The 15,984-nt window shown below is 42.7% G+C and overlaps 1 protein-coding gene across 3 annotated transcripts in view; it reads right to left on the bottom strand.

Annotated features, from left to right (window-relative positions):
* Positions 1 to 5,099: 5,099 nt before the first annotated feature.
* ppp2r2c (protein phosphatase 2 regulatory subunit B, gamma) overlaps positions 5,100 to 15,984 on the bottom strand; it is a 90,566-nt gene continuing 79,681 nt past the window's right edge. For all 3 annotated transcript variants that reach the window (XM_004911243.4, XM_002938267.5, XM_031895334.1), the window contains 3 exons: positions 14,960 to 15,129; positions 11,976 to 12,067; positions 5,100 to 11,025 (listed from right to left, as the gene is read on the bottom strand). In XM_004911243.4, coding sequence (XP_004911300.1) covers positions 10,734 to 11,025; positions 11,976 to 12,067; positions 14,960 to 15,129 — 554 coding nt within the window. In that variant the 3' untranslated portion in view covers positions 5,100 to 10,733. The remainder of the gene's footprint in view (positions 11,026 to 11,975; positions 12,068 to 14,959; positions 15,130 to 15,984) is intronic.

Raw genomic sequence — 15,984 nt, 5'->3', positions numbered from 1 at the left:
CTTCTGCCGATTCAGCCCTGACGGCAGATTTTGGTCAGGTGCCTTCTATGGCGCCCGATCAAAATTTTCTAACCTGCCCGATCGGCGAGTCGTCCGATAGCAGCTTCCTGCGATATTGGTCGACTCGCCGACATGCCATACATGCACCGAATATCGTAAGAAACGAGGTTTCGTACGATAGTATCGGTGCGTGTATGGCCAGCTTTAGTCAGACACATATACAAATGAGGGAATCTCTATTGGGGAAATGGATATCTAGTTGATTTACTAATAGCTATGGCCTTACCCATCCCATTAAAATAATGGAGTGGACCTTGAGGCCTTGGCCATTGATTTCTTTTGCAGCATAAATATACTGCACAAAACCATGAATATCCTGTAAGAAGCCATCAAAGGGGAACTTCACCCAAATAACTTAAGCTTTTCGAAAAGTAAACACAATTTTGCAATATATATATATATAAGTTAAAAAATATGCAGCCTTCTCATAATTTTTAATGTAATAATATGGTTTGGAACAATTCCCTAAGTCTGGGCTACTGCTCCTCTGGCTGACTACTTTGTGATTTAAATAAAATGTAACAGTAGTTCTCAGCCTGCATCCTCCCAATCCCACAATTCCCTGCACACATTTGTAACATCAATGTTTTAGCCCCTCCTCCCCTGCCAGGATTTCAAATGATGCAGAAACAGAAAGAGAAGAACTGTTTTGCAGCTGGATTTCAGAGTATAGAAATTGTATTTATTCCTACTTTTTAAAGGGACAGATTACAGTGATAGGTATATTAGGGACTTCTGTGTTGTGTGGGGCTCTTTAACAAATTTTGGTTTGGAAGCCAGAGTTCCCCTTTAACAAACACCGCTCAGTGATGTCACTTACATGTGCAGCCCCTATTTCAGAACATAAAGGCAGGAGGTACTGTAATGAAAGGTACAAAGTTTACTACTAGTCTAGTAACCCATAGCAACTGATCAGCGGGTAGGATTTATTGGTGCCATGGATTCTTTCAGGACTGAGAGCAACCGCTGCGTATGGCCCCACATTCACACAACCCAGATACCAGACCCAGTACCTACAGATTGAAGGTAAGAAAGTATCATTGCCTGATTTTGAGCTCAGACCTTGAGCATATAGTTGCACATACTGTAAATGAACACAAGGGGGCATCCAATGCACTGGGAACATCAGCTGAAAGTAAATACAATTCTGTTGGATTATTTATTCATCTTGAAAAAAAAAGATATTGCCTCACTAAATTCTAAATGTACCGGTATCGGGTGGTTTTGTTTAACCCTTTCTGTGCTGGTGTTTGCTGGATAAAGGGCATTTTTTGTGAAAAGCACGTTGCTAGATATCCATAAACCTGGAAACAAATGCCATGTTGTTGGCTGGTTGTCACTTTGCTTTCAGGTTACCTAGTATATATGTTGTTGGAAGGCAAAGGGTTAAAAGTTGGTGTATAAATTCAGTACCATCATTCTTAATACTCCTATTATCTAAAAATCGGCTCTATCTTTTTAAAGTAGATCCACATTTTCCTGTCCCTTTAAGCACCTTGGCTATAAAAAGTCCTTACTGCCTTTCAGATCATTTTGCTATTGTAGACATCTTAAGAGCCTTTAATTTCAGGTCCAACATGCCTTCATGAGAATTTGTACAGATAAAAGTACATATTTCTATACAAGTTATTCCAGGCCGGAAGGTCTGCTTTCTCTTTAATTAAAGTAAAGGAAGTAAATGTAAACAATAGTTTAAAAAATCCCCCCTTCTCAGCCACAATCTGTGGACAGGGAGCAGGGATGCAGGGGCAGTAGTGATATGTAGAAATACTCGCCCCACACCCAAACCTAACCCTACCCTACCAGGCTTCTCCCCTATTTACAGACCCGTGCCTGCCCCAATAATGCGTCACAAAAGGGGAGAGCAGGCAGCTCTTAACCCAAACCCGCAAATGATGTGGCCAGGTTGGCCCAAAACCGCCTGTTCCCGCGGGCTGTGGGAGGAAGGAACACAGGCAGTGGGCGGACGGGGTACAGGTTGGAGCACTGAGTGGCACTGATTTTTTTTTTGCAGGGGGGTCCAGTGCCGACTTGTTACACCACTGATTAGGGCAGGGATCCCCAACCTTTTATACCTGTGAGCCACATTCAAATGGAAAAAGTGTTGGGGAGCAACACAAGCATGGAAAATGTTCCTGGGGGTGCCAATAAGAGCTATAATTGGCTATTTGGTAACCCGTATGTGGACTGGCAGCCTATAGAAGGCTCTGTTTGGCTTTACACTGGTTTTTATGCAACCAAAACTTGCCACCTTACCAGGAATTCAAAAATAAGCACCTGGTTTGGGGGCACTGGGAGCAACATCCAAGGGGTTGTGGAGCAACATGTTACTCATGAGCCACTGGTTGGGGATCACTGGATTAGGGAGTACAGGTTAGGGGGGAACCAACAAGACAGGTGGATTCATGGGCAACAAAGGGAATGGAGTTTGGGAGTGGGTGGGGTTTGGCATAATGGGGTGTGACTGGGGTAACTAAGGGGTCTTGTCATTTGTGTGCAGGGCATTTTTTTTCATTGAAGCCCCATTTTAATTGTTGACAGGGACCCACTGCCCAGAGGTCCTAGACAACTGGTGGGCTAATAATTATGCCAGGGCAAGGACCCTGCTAAATTAGTAGTGTGAGTGTTTATTGATGGCAGCCCTCCCTCTGGCCCTCCAGCACATCTACCTACCAGCATAAAGCTAAGTCCAAAGAGCCCAAAGCATATGTTCCTCTCCCTTTCTATATACTAAGGTACAGGAACTTCCCATAGTACCGTCCCTTGGGGCTGGACAGAGAAATAGGTGGGGCAAAGACGGGCTTCTAGTTAAAATGGGGCAGTCACCATGTAGAAGGAAGAGAGGGATCTATAGGAAGGGTTGCCATCCATACAAATTTACTGGCAAATAAATTAGCTGTAAATTTATGTTACCAGCGCCGGCCCTAGCTGGTAATTTGCTGGCTAAGCCAGTCAAACACCAGTTGGGTGGCAAGCCTAGCGGGGGGGGGGTGGGGTGGCTGCTATTGGCTGCCTAGGGCACAACTCCAGCTTGGCTCGGTGCTGGATTCAATGTGCTACACAGTATTATACTTTCTCTATGATATGGCAATAATGCTGATTCCAATTTACAATTGGTCTTCATTTTTTTTAATTACTTGCAGGTTTTAAAGTATTTCACTTCTTGTTCCACAGCTCTTTAGTTTGAAGTTTCACATGTATCTGTTTGCTAGGGTCCAAGTTACCTTAGCAACCAGGCAGTGGTTTAAATGAGAGACTGGAATATGAATATGAGAGGCCCTAAATACAAAGTAATAAAAAGTAACAATAAAATTGTAGCCTCACAGAGCAATAGTTTTTGGCTGCTGGGGTCAGTGACCCCCATTTCAAAGCTGGAAGAATCAGAAGAGTAAGGCAAATAATTAAAAAAAAAAAAAAAAAAAAGGAAGACCAATTGAAAAGTTGCATCAGCCATTCTATAACATGCTAAACAGTGAACTACCCCTTTTTCCCACTTTGTGCTCCACCTAGTGGCAGGATATGAAATATACATAAAGTCAGTAGCAGAAAGCTAACGATAAGTGTTTCATTTAAATCATTATTTGGTTTTATTTTTACTTGGAAATATTGTGAGATTTTCATTTCTGTTTAAGGAGAAGAGCACCTATTTGCAATAATAGCTCTGCCTGCTTGCTTTGGCATATGCCAATTCCTCTAACAAACATGGGAAATTACATTTTTCTCTTTATAGTTTAGTTGCAGGAAAAAAGTGTGATGTGTGTCAGTCCCTGGGTGCAGATAAGCTGCACTCTGACTCCGATACCCAGGAGCTGCCGCCATTGGCGCCACGGGAGACTGACTCAAGCTAATGCCTCTGGCCTTTCTGATGACTCTGCAGGGACGGGGACAGATAGAATCCAAGGGCACTTGTCATCGGCTGTGACACTTCTGTTCCTGAACAGCAGAAGCCTGACAGGCCGGGTAACTGAACCCACCCACACTGCAGCAGGAGTCTCACAGGAGAATTACCCCCCAGGAATATAAAACAGCTCTACAGGATTTATAAAATAAAATCATGAAACTTGCTGAGAACATGAATAATTTATAATAGAATTTCATACTTTTAGTTGTAATTCTTGCAACTGCCAACTCCCCTGCAATAAATGTGCTGCCTACATCAATGTCCAGAAGCGGCCAATGAGCTAACACTTTCTCAGAGTAGAACCTTGCAAGGGGCAGCAATATGTGGGATAAGCCATTGTTTTGACACGGGGGTTATGTGATAAAAGGCACTAAAGGTCCCCATACACGTTAAGATCCGCTCGTTTGGCAAGGTCGACAAGCAAGCAGATCTTCTCCCGATATCCCCACCTACGGGTGGGCGATATCGGACAGATATTAGGCCCTGGGGCCAAACAATCGATTTCTAACGGCGGGAATGGCACAGTTGGTTCGGGGACCACATCAAGGAGCAATTGCGGTCCCCAGTCTGACTAAATCTTTTAACCTGCCCGATCGTTATATGTCCAATATCGGTCCAAGGGACTGGTATCGGCAGCTACAATCGGCCCGTGTATGGCCACCTTAATTTTGCCCAGGAGCAGTAACCCATAGCAACCAATCAGCAAGTAGAATTTACTGATCATCTGGTTAAAAGCAAAGATCTTAGTGGTTGCTATGGGTTACTGCTACCTGTCTTTTATTACATATGAGGGTAATGGTTAAGGAGTTTACCCTACACTACAGAATTTACTAATAGACAGGGTAGGGTTCATGCACAGTAAGGGGCCCTGACATAGCAAGTTTAAGGTGGTGGATTCCAAAGTGTGGGGGTGGCTCCCCTGGGTGGGACTTGGAGCAATGGGGTATAAGGTAAGTGATTAAAATCACTAGGGGGCACCTAACATTTTCACCTTTACTTTTGCTTTAAGCGGGGGTCCAACTGAAAAGTCTGACAACTATTGGTCTAAGCTATGAGATGAGATGCTGGGACCATCCGTTTGTATTCCGAGCCGGCATGGTTTTTGCAATGTGAATAAAATACCAGGAATACACATAGATTATAATCAATCACATTTTCTTGTCATTTTATTGAAAAAATGGTATTAACATATTTATATTTTTTTTTCTCACAAAAAAAAAAACGTTTGTGAAAACCACTTTCATGAGTTGCCAACCACCTTACCGGTTACTTTGTCACAAAGAGTTCGAGCCAAAAGAAACAACTTCAAATATACATTCAAGGAAACCAGGTTTTTGTTTAAAAATACATCTCTCTGTATGAATGGATGAGTATAGGGATTTCAAGAAAGTATGTATGTCAGTGATTAGCCCGGGCAACAAAAATGTGCATGAACTGAGTTACATGAATTTGTATTGAGGGCTTTACTTATCCTTTAAAATGTCTAGTTTTCAGCATGCTGGCCATTTAAAAAAAAAAAAAAAAAAAAAACCAACAAAAACAAATAAACAATAGCACCACCTGCTGGTGATTTGGGCTAACTGGCTACACTCAGCTGAAAATGAATTCTTGTGATGTTGCCCTGCTTAAGTAACATTAGCAGAAAAAAAGTCATGTGACATTTCTTCTGTCAAGTTCTAAGCAGGGCAACATCACAAGATGTTTCTTTTCTCAGGGAATTGGTTTTCCTGCTGACTATAGACAGTTTAGCCATATGACCAGCAGGTGGCGCTGTTGTTTCAACTTCATTACATTAACAGTTTAAAATTGCTAATATCTTGAAAACGAAGAAAAAAAAAGTCATTCAAATTGCGGAAGTGCTTAGAACTGTGCTCTGGGCAATTTGACCGTAAATTTGCATTTGTTAACCATTTCCTATAGAGGGGCCCCAAGAATTGCAGGAAGGTTAAAGCCCCTGTCTGAGTGGATGAAACTTATGTAGTTGGATGTTTGAACTACAGCTCTCAGGCTTTTGATGCAACTCCCAGCATGTCCATTTTGCCCTCCAGACATTATTAAAGGAAATGTAAACCTTAAAAAAGTAAAATGTATCAGGGAGCTATCCCAAGCAGTTTTGCAATGTACTGCTAATATAATTGTTGGTTTTTTTTTACCAACACCTACTGGTCACCAACTGTGAACTAGTTGGCAGAAGTAGAAAATAAATAACTGTTCTGATATTGTTCTGCTCAGTGATCAGCAAACATTCTATATGTCTTTCCTAAACAGAGCAACATCAGAGCAGTTCTCTTCCTTTCTTCTGACAAGTTCTGCTAACTGGATCACAGCTGGAAAACTGACCAGCAGGTGGTGCTGTTGGTACAAAGTTCATTATTAGCAGCACATTCTTTTGGAATTTTCTTAGAATAGCTATTCATTTGTTTTATTTAGCCTTGACATAGGAGTTTGGCCATTCCCTTTTCTGCATTTGTCTGTGACCCAATACATGCTCCAAACAAGCCCTTGGTCCCAGAGCGGTTTTTGCCTTGGGTTAATCAACTTTGGTGCAAACAATCAATATCGAAGCTTGACTTCTTTTTATAGGGCTACACATGCACAGTCAACCACACAGGTTATTGGTAAATCTGTATAACATAAGAGCCCAGCATTACTCCATCTGACTAATTTAACCAGTAGCTATAGCCCATTCAGATGCATAACCCTGTCAGATCCTTTTTAGTGTAGCATTTTTTTGCCAATTATTTTTCAGGGAAAACATAAAAAAAAAACGCAGGGTCAGACTGGACTGACGGGACAAAACATGGTGGGCCCCACTGTCATGGGTCTGCTGCCTGACTGGGACAGAGAGGCCAATATGCAGCAGCAAGTCTTTATTAGTAGGTACATGGTGGTGTGGGAGGGGTTCACAATGGACACTGGTTTTCTCTGAGGTGGTGGCCCCCAGTGGGTCCTGGTCTCCCCAGTCCAATACTGAAAAAAAATAAAGATTTTTTTTATTTTACCAGGCCTTTAATAAGGATGCCAACATTCTATGTTCATTGGATAACCAATGGGAATTGGAAGTCCCAACGTGACTGTTCATGTGTAGAACAGAGCCAGTACCTTAGATCATTTTCATTCTACTGTTATACTGAGCAGCAGCAACGCAACCCAGGGCAAGACTGCCATATGTCAACTGGCACTAGCATGGCGGCACCCAACAACAGAGCCAAGAAAACAACATAACAAACCCAAACTAAAGCGCCGTGTTGCACGTACCATCTGTCCTAGCTCGCTAGATCTAGCCACTAATTAGGAGGGATCTGGGAGATGTGTTTTCCTGATACAGCACTGTGTGTGGGAGTCCAGATACGCACCGCGCCTTGCGTCCTACTTTTGAGAAGTAGGTGGGAAATGCTAATTACAGGCCCTAACAGCAATGAATAATTCAAAACGTTACTATATAGAGCAAGCTTTTAGTTTTCCTGTTTTTTTACAGTTGTATCTAATATTTTGGAAGAGCAGCCTATAAAGACCATAGGATAAATACAATTAACCAGGTCCCACAGCAAAACCCTGGGGAAGATGAGATGCTATTGCCCTGTATATACAGCCATGAGAGTATTAACTGTTTACAGGGCAACACTATGCAAAAAATAAACTTTGCCGGGCGTAAAGCAAATTCTGGCAAAGCCTCCCACACTGACCACAAAGGGCTTGTAAACCCCATGCCTCCAACTGCCCAACACTGTGATAGTATGGAGTACTCCTCACTAGAACAAGCTAGTGTACATGCCCAGGCCTATCCTTATCCATACACAGCAGTAATGAGTAAAATATTACAATCACTGAATGTGCACATAGCTATTGGCAATACTCATTATAACATTATCATGGCATAATGCAGTACATAAGCAGCAGGAAAAGATAAAGATGGCTGAATTGTAATGCCCATAAATCTAGAAGACCTAGAAGAGCTCAGCATGGCCACCAACCAACATCAGATGTGGGTTCTGAAAGCCAAACTATTCCGTCGCAGTCACACAAGTGAAGTGTTCTCCTTCCCCGGCCCACTGGAAAAATATATATTTAAACTTTTCATCTTGCATCAGCTTTCAAACTGAGCTTAGTTCAACAACACCATAAACCAAAGTTCAAATTCCCCATATGTTCTAAATTAGGTCCCCCCTAGTGATCAGACTTCCAGTGTTGGGGAATTCATGGGGTTCCAGATGCGGAGTTATCCCACAGGCTATGCCCATTCATACACCATGTTGCCTTCTTGGGGGGTAACTACAATGAGATGACTGGATGTACCCCCCGGGGACAAGGGTAGATGCACAGGAGGAGTGTAGGGAGTCTGACATCTTTTCAGTAGTTCACAATAACGATAGTAAATTTTTCCTTTACAGGTTAAAGAAATAATGCTATTTTTAAGCAGTTTGTAAGAGTATATCAAACTTTAGATGCATAATAGTGCCCGTTCCCCCCCATTTTTTGACACAAGAGAAACCTTATACTATTTACACATGATAATGTCCATAATTAGTAGATTATACAATATAAAGAGACATTCTTCATACCCTTGAAATTAAGCGGGCACATTGCGGAGTCACGTGCGCCATGGCAGTGGTTGCACATGCGTTTGTGCTTCACTAGGGTACTGACCAGCATTAGAAAACATACGGACCACGCGCGGCGTCCTGTGTAGAATCCAAGATATATGCTGTACACCATTATAAAAATTTGTTGCGCTTGAAAGCAGCAGTAGCAGAGTGCCAGTCAAGCGGTTAAAAACATGCATATTATTCAGAGCTGGATTAAGAGTCCACAGTAAATAAAAATCCCTCGCTTTTTCCTTTGCCACCGCCACTTAGCCGCCCACCTAAGCACAGGCACAAATCTGGTTATTCACAGGGTGATTGCAATATATACATGCTGTAAACAATTAACTGATTCCTTTACATCAGGTCTGGATTGGCATTTAAAATAGGCCCTGGCATTTCAAGCACACAGAGGCCCAAACAGCCCCCCAGTAGCCCAAAAAATAGTAACTGTCTATGGCATCGTACAGCAGCCCCTCTGGCATTTGCCAATATTCGCAGGTTGCCAGTCCGGGCCTGCTTTAAATACATCTTTGAACTGGCTTTCCTGAAAGCTTTAAATACCGTGCCCCACACCAGGGCAAGAGTATCCAAACATCCCTCCAGAATGCCTATGTCCAGTAATAAGTAACAGGCAAGATAAAGAAAAGGGGGGTTACTTATTACTGTTGGTAGAATCATTCATCAGAGCCAGGGATGTTGCTTCTCAGCTCACTAATAGCCTTTTGCAGTCCCTCTTTCTTTGCTCTGCTCAGGCCCCATGTTGGTATTGCAAATTCATATATATATATACACAGGCCAACATAACAAATTAGGCAAAAAGAGGTTTATGTACTATAGAGCACTTGGCTGTACTGATCAAGATACATCTTCCTACAGCCTCAGAGATGCATTTACAGCTTTCTCCCCAACTAGATTCTATAGTACTGGAAGCACAAAAGACTCTTGGGCCCGGCCCAGTTAATTGTTCTGGTCTAACGCTGAGGCAGCACAACTGTTCCAGCTCCCCTTCCATTCATATATGTTGTGTACCTGGTCTCTACAATTCTGTTTTTTCATGCTATAATTTTTATATTTGATACGAAAGATTTAGTGAGCAACCCTGAAGCTGTATTTTCTTTGGGAGGAGTGAAAGTCTTCAATATTTTGGGTATAACAAGCAGAAATTAGGGTGTATATATGGCGTTGTTTTCCTTTATCCATTTTGATCTGTGTTCTCTTATAACACAGATTATCATCATTTGCAATATTATTCACAACATAAAGAACATTTGTACTGTCAAGGGTGCTGTGTTGTATTTATATAGCTGAGGATTTAAAATTGTCTTGATACCCACGTCAGCTCCAAAAGTCCCTATTTCTGCCCCCTGCAATAGTTATTAGATTGCGAGCTCTGTGATGCCTGGACAGTTCTGCATAAAATGAGTAGCGCCATGTTGCAAATAAAAATATTATCAGCATTTTTTATTTATTGAGAACTGCTTCAGGTCAGTCCGTATATTTAATATATATATATTTATATAACATTCACAATGTAAAACGAGAACAAAAGAAAGATCTAGTGCTTATACATGCGCCCATAGTGTTTATTTCCTGACTGCCCTTTTTAAGGCATTTAAAGAAAAGAAAAATATATGATGGACCAAATAAATCTCAGACTCTGTACATGAAGGTGTCATAGTATGGCTCATGCATGATTTCATGAATATGATGAAAAAAGAAATATATAATATTATTATATATACCTTTTTTGTCCCGGTAGTTTATAAGTACACCGTATAAGTGTATATTATAAGCACACCATAGACTGTATGCGATGTTGCTAGGTTACTGAGAATGGAATATTATTGCAGAAATAAGCATGGCCACATCCATAGTAATGTAAAAGAGTCTACAGGCATCCAAAGAAAGTTTGAAGATACAGCTGCCTTTCCCTTTTCAGTGTAGGAGTATCAGGCAAGCCCATAGACCGCCATGGTCAAGGCGATCTTAATCGCTTAGCGATGCAGGCCTAAGGGTTCTGAATATATCTCCAGCCAAGGAGGAATCAAGAACCTCTGCTTAGGGAGGTAATGCAAGAAGTTATGGTAGAACATTCAATCCCACCACCAAGAAGACTTTCCTACAGAGTCATCAACAAAGATAAGACCCCCCGGAAAGGCTAGCTTGGCATTAAATAAAGATTAATCCTATTGCATCTCTGAGTTCACTTTATCCTGAAATATATACAGATTGTTTGTCGCTGCGATGGCAATGATATTCTCAGTGGGGTGCCAGGCTGTGTGCAAGATCTTCTTGGTAAAGTCTAAGCTGTCCACGCTAATGTCATCCTTCCGCCTCTTGCCCCCGACACATACCCTGCGGGGCTTGAGGATGGCCCGGGGCTTGCTGCTTTCCCGCGAGGCTTCCAGGGTTACATCTCTTTTTGTGTTTCGGTCAAACATGCGGAAGAAGTTGTTGTACGCCCCTGTCATGATGACGCTGCAAACAAAAAAGGCACACATATCTATGTTGTATTTCTCCCAGTTTCTGGTGGCAAATAAGTGGCAAAAAAAGTGGATGAAAAGGTTAGTACAATTATAACTCCAATAGTCAGCAAGTGACAGATCTGGTATTGGGCCCTGCCATCACTACCCAGTCACTGTCCTATTGGATTCTGCTTCCCAGCACAATATGTACCGCTCTGCTACAAACTCAAAAGATGGCACCGACCTTTAAAAGGTTAACTATTGGTTTTACCCTTGCAATATTTGGGTCAAAAAACATACAAATAATTTACTTAGGTTTATCAATCACCCAGAATCAGACTGGGCCACCGTGACACTGGGAAAAACCCAGACTCGACCCTTGCCGGCGCTCCCCGGGAAGCCCTTGGGGGGGTTAGGGAGGCTCAACGTGTCCCGGGGTGCAGTGGGGGCCCCTAGGGGGTGCAGGGGATGGGGCCGGTGGGGGCACATGCAGGGCCCTCGGGTTGGCAGCTCCAGTGGGCCCTGCATCCCCCAGTCCGAACCTGCAATCACTACCGCTAGGTGTCTGATAATCTGGAGAAGGAAACATCTAAGGATTAGTGAATGTAGGACTCTAAAGTGGCTATGTAATAAAGAGCAGGAGCAGTAACCCATAGCATCAGCAGTACTGGTCACCTGTTTAAAAGCAAACATCTCATTGGTTGCTATGAGTTACTGCTACAGGGCAAACAGTGCCATTTATTACATATGGGGGTAAGAATGGTACCAGCAACAATTTCAAACAGCCCCCTGGTACAATATGTCTATCTCCTACAGAGCCACACATCGTACAGGTAAACTGGAAACCTGATAATGTATTTCACGCCCCAGCCCCCTATGCTGTCTCTTTGCAGTTCACTATCCTGAAACAATCTCAGTTTACAATAATAAAAGTTTTTTTTCCAAACACAGTTGGTGACTTACCTGTCCGAACCATTCCATGCGCATTCAAACTTGTCGAAAATACAGTCATTCTCATACAGGGAACATAACTTGCTTCGAAGATAATCGTGGACCTGCAAGCACAAAACCACAACTGCTGGTCACTTTCCGAACATGAAGTAGTCGAGGACGTTGTCAGGAGAAAGAAAGATGGGTTATCTGTAACCTGTGCATTTTCTCCTTTTTTCCAGCTTGAAACAGACATTCCCCCTGCTATAGAGTTCCAGAGGTGTCCAAGACAGAAAATAAGCTGTCACCCTAAATGGCCCTCAGGAGTCACCCTCCCATTACTTTGGACTCAGCGATAGCTGAGTTCTATATCACCACACTGGCCAGAACTACAGTAGTTTAAACAAAACCAATGTACAGATGTGTAGGTAGAACGTGCATGTTTCAGACAAGCAGTCCCTAGACTCCTTATAAGTCCTTTAAGTCTCCTCTTGCCTTGCCAAATGCTAAAGGCAGGGGGATAGAGAGCCAGGGGGCTGTGATCAGTGATAGAGTAGAATGGAGGTGAATACAGTGGAGAACAGTAACAGCAGCTTCCTTGCATACTGGCGGAACACTGCGGATAATCTCCTTTATCATTGAGCCAAGGTAGGAAGACAGATATAGACAGTAATCTTCCTTGTTATCTTCCTCTCTTGCTCGGCCTACTGACGTCTCCTCCACCTACTGTCCCTTAGCTATCCCAAGCCCGGAGTCCAGCCTAGCAATTACAGATATAAAGCTAAAGATTAAATAAATGTATTTTTCCCAAATCCACTTTGTGACATGATGTCCATTGTACCATAGAAATGCTTCAACTCTCCTACAGAATGTCTGGCCTCCTTTCAGCTCTCCCCGCTATCAAAAAGAACCACAAGGACAGTTCGCAAGCTGGTCATGAGCGAGGATTAGTGACCTTTATAACTATATTGTGCTGGGGAGACGGTGAGGTGGGGTCAGTCAATTACTGGGTGAATGCTGACACATCAAGGGTTACTGGGGGTCATTGTCAAAAAAATCCTCAACACTCTAGCCAGTGTTTAATAAATTGTTTTTGATATGTCAATATGATCTACCAAGTGCAGAGTGTAGTGTCTCTTAATTCTGTGGAATTTGTCCACAATAAAATTTATTACTAAGGTGCCATTTGGTCCTCAGTGTTGGAGGACAATCAACAATAAGTCATTGGTGCCTCTAATACTTTTCCAGTTTCCCAGACTGTGCACTTGTACCCCCTATGGTGGTCCCGAGCAGTGGGTGGGTGCCCATTAGGGAGAAATTTGTGCTTATTTACTTTTAGTGATGTACCTGAAAGCCAAGTGGTGGGATTGAACAATTAGGCACTATCAGAACGATAACTGTTTTATACGACTGTAAACTGGCTACTGGGGGCCAGACCAAATATCGGAAAGAATGGGCTTGAACTCTAGGGGGGGAATTCACAAAAGTGGAGAGAGCCCTTTTTTGGAGTAACAGTGGTGGAAAAACTGGTGAAAAACACTTTCTCCAGAGTCACAAACAGAAATCCGCCTAAATTCCGACTCAACCGCCACTTTTCCGTTTTTGGTGAAAGAAAGACAGTTTACAGACACTTTTGTGAATTTGTCGTTTAAACAACATTTTAACAACATTTTTTTCAAAATGGAGTAAAGCTCAGTGTAACTCTGTCAAACCAATTCTAAGCTCTTCTGTTTTGTTTGGTTTCACCCAGTCTCCATTTCACACCTAAGGTAGGAGCCCCATTAGGGGATCGTTAACATATTAATGGGGATTAGCAGCCTATTGTTAGGGGACAAGTTTCTGTCTAACCCTAGAACAATAGGTGCAAAAAGCCTCATTAACATTTTATAAACAAGTAAAACACTGATTAAAAAAAGTTTAATTTATATCTTATATATATAAAAAGTTTTTACCTCACATTTGCATGATTATGAATATATTGTAAATGTTTTTAATAAAAGGAAAATTAAAGTTTCCCAGTGCCCCCTCTTTAATCACTTCACTGACATTTGCCCCAACTTTTCTGTGCCCCCATAGCATGTCCACAACGACAGAGCTGCTTAACAGCATTGGCCCCCACCTGTTCCCAGCAGCCATCTTGGGGATCAGCAAACAGCACATTCACACCGGCACCCACACTGGGATATTGGGGTACAGGGTTGGACTGGCCCAACAGGGCATTGGATAAAAACCCAGTGGGCCCTAGTCCTGTTGGACCTCTATTCACTGGGCATGTTGGTGTGGGGGCCGGATTGCTGCTGCCCATTAATGAGTAGGGGCTAGAGAAGACGGTATTTAGACCCTTAAATCTTGTAACAGAAGTGGAATTACACAGAAATATAGGAAACATTAGAAAGCCCGGCTTGTCCTAAAAAAAATGATGTATAGTTTCCCTGGGCAAACTAAAATTACCCCTCAGGAAATTCCCCCAAAGTGAAATGGCATATGAAATGCAAAATCCTGCTGGTAAAATCCTTATCCCAAGGCTCCTGTAGCTGTGGGACTGGGTTTGGGGGCACCGACAGATTTACCAAGAGCTAAAGGCAAATTCATAAAAAAAATGTCTGTAAAATGACAAAATCTGAAAACTGTCTGTTTAAAAGACAAATTCACAAAAGTGGAGATAGAGGTTTGTGAATACGGTGGGAAATCCGACAAATCTATCTCCACTTTTATTTTGTCTCAATATCACCACTTTTATGAATTTTCACCTAGGAGTCAGTGTTATGATGAATACTAAATATTATTCCAAAATAAAACCATAGGTGCGTTTGAAAAAAAGATCAGATGATCCAGTGAAGGGAACCAGCCAACCATGAAAAGGAGTTTCCAGTTAGCTGCAACATGGAGGGAAAATCCAGTCCTTGTATCATCATATCACCCCATGTAAATACCTGTTCCTCTCAAACAGCAGCTGTGCTTAACTATCACCAGCCCCAATACCACAAATACAGAATTCCGGAAATGAAGCGTTTTACCTGGTACGTTTCCAGGGGCTTGGTTTCCATGTTTAGATCCCATACTTTGACAGTGAGGTAATCCCGCGTGAGCATGTAGCGTCCACTGTGGCTGAACTTGACATCTGAGACTGAGGAGATGATCTCTGAAAAAAATGATCTGTTGCTTGGGTCTTCTGGTTCTTCATAAACTGTAAATACAAGCATGGTGGCACAGGGTGTTATATGGGTCAACTGAAAGTAGAGTTATTCTCCCTCTCGCACCTAGAGTGTCCAAGGGAGGTCACAAAACTTCCATATAAGAATGTAAGATGAAAAAAACAATAAATAGCAGAACTGGTGGCCAACACAGGAGATAAATACAGTGAATTAAATGTACTCAACTTCCCATATGGAAGGCACATACAGTCGGTTGAAAATTTGTTTACTGAGAAAAGAAATGTCTTCTGATGTTGCTCTGCTTAGCTCTGATACACTAGATCAGTGCTGTCCAACTGGTGGCCCACGGCCGCATGCGGCCAACGACCCCCCTCTGTGTGGCCCCCCACCTGTCTGGCTGCTTTGATGGCTTACCTTTGAGTAAGCATTAAATGGTATCAGTACTGAGATTAACTGGCCCCCTGCATGGTTCTCACCTCTGATTCAGGCTGTAATCCCTCTGTATTGTTTAAAAATGTAATCCCCTGTGTTTTTCACACCTTTTAATACCTGCATTGTTCACCCCCTGCAGTGTTCACACCTCAGGCTCAGACTGTAATCACCCACATTGTTCACTTCTTCACACCTCAGACACAGGTACTGTAGGCAGAGTATGGCACATACAGCCAGCATAGGGCAGGTAGAGTATGGCACACACAGGCAGCATAGGTCAGGGAGAGTATGGCACACACAGGAAGGGTAGGGCAGGCAGAGTATGGCATACACAGTCAGGGTAGGGCAGGCAGAGTATGGCACACGCAGGCAGAGTATGGCACACAGAGGCAGCATAGGGAAGGCAGAGTATGGCACACACAGGCAGGGTAGGACAGGCAGAGTATGGCACACAC

Source organism: Xenopus tropicalis, chromosome 1 (genome assembly GCF_000004195.4).
Source record: "Xenopus tropicalis strain Nigerian chromosome 1, UCB_Xtro_10.0, whole genome shotgun sequence".
NCBI lineage: Eukaryota > Metazoa > Chordata > Amphibia > Anura > Pipidae > Xenopus > Xenopus tropicalis.
This window is presented reverse-complemented; position numbering and strand designations above follow the sequence as displayed.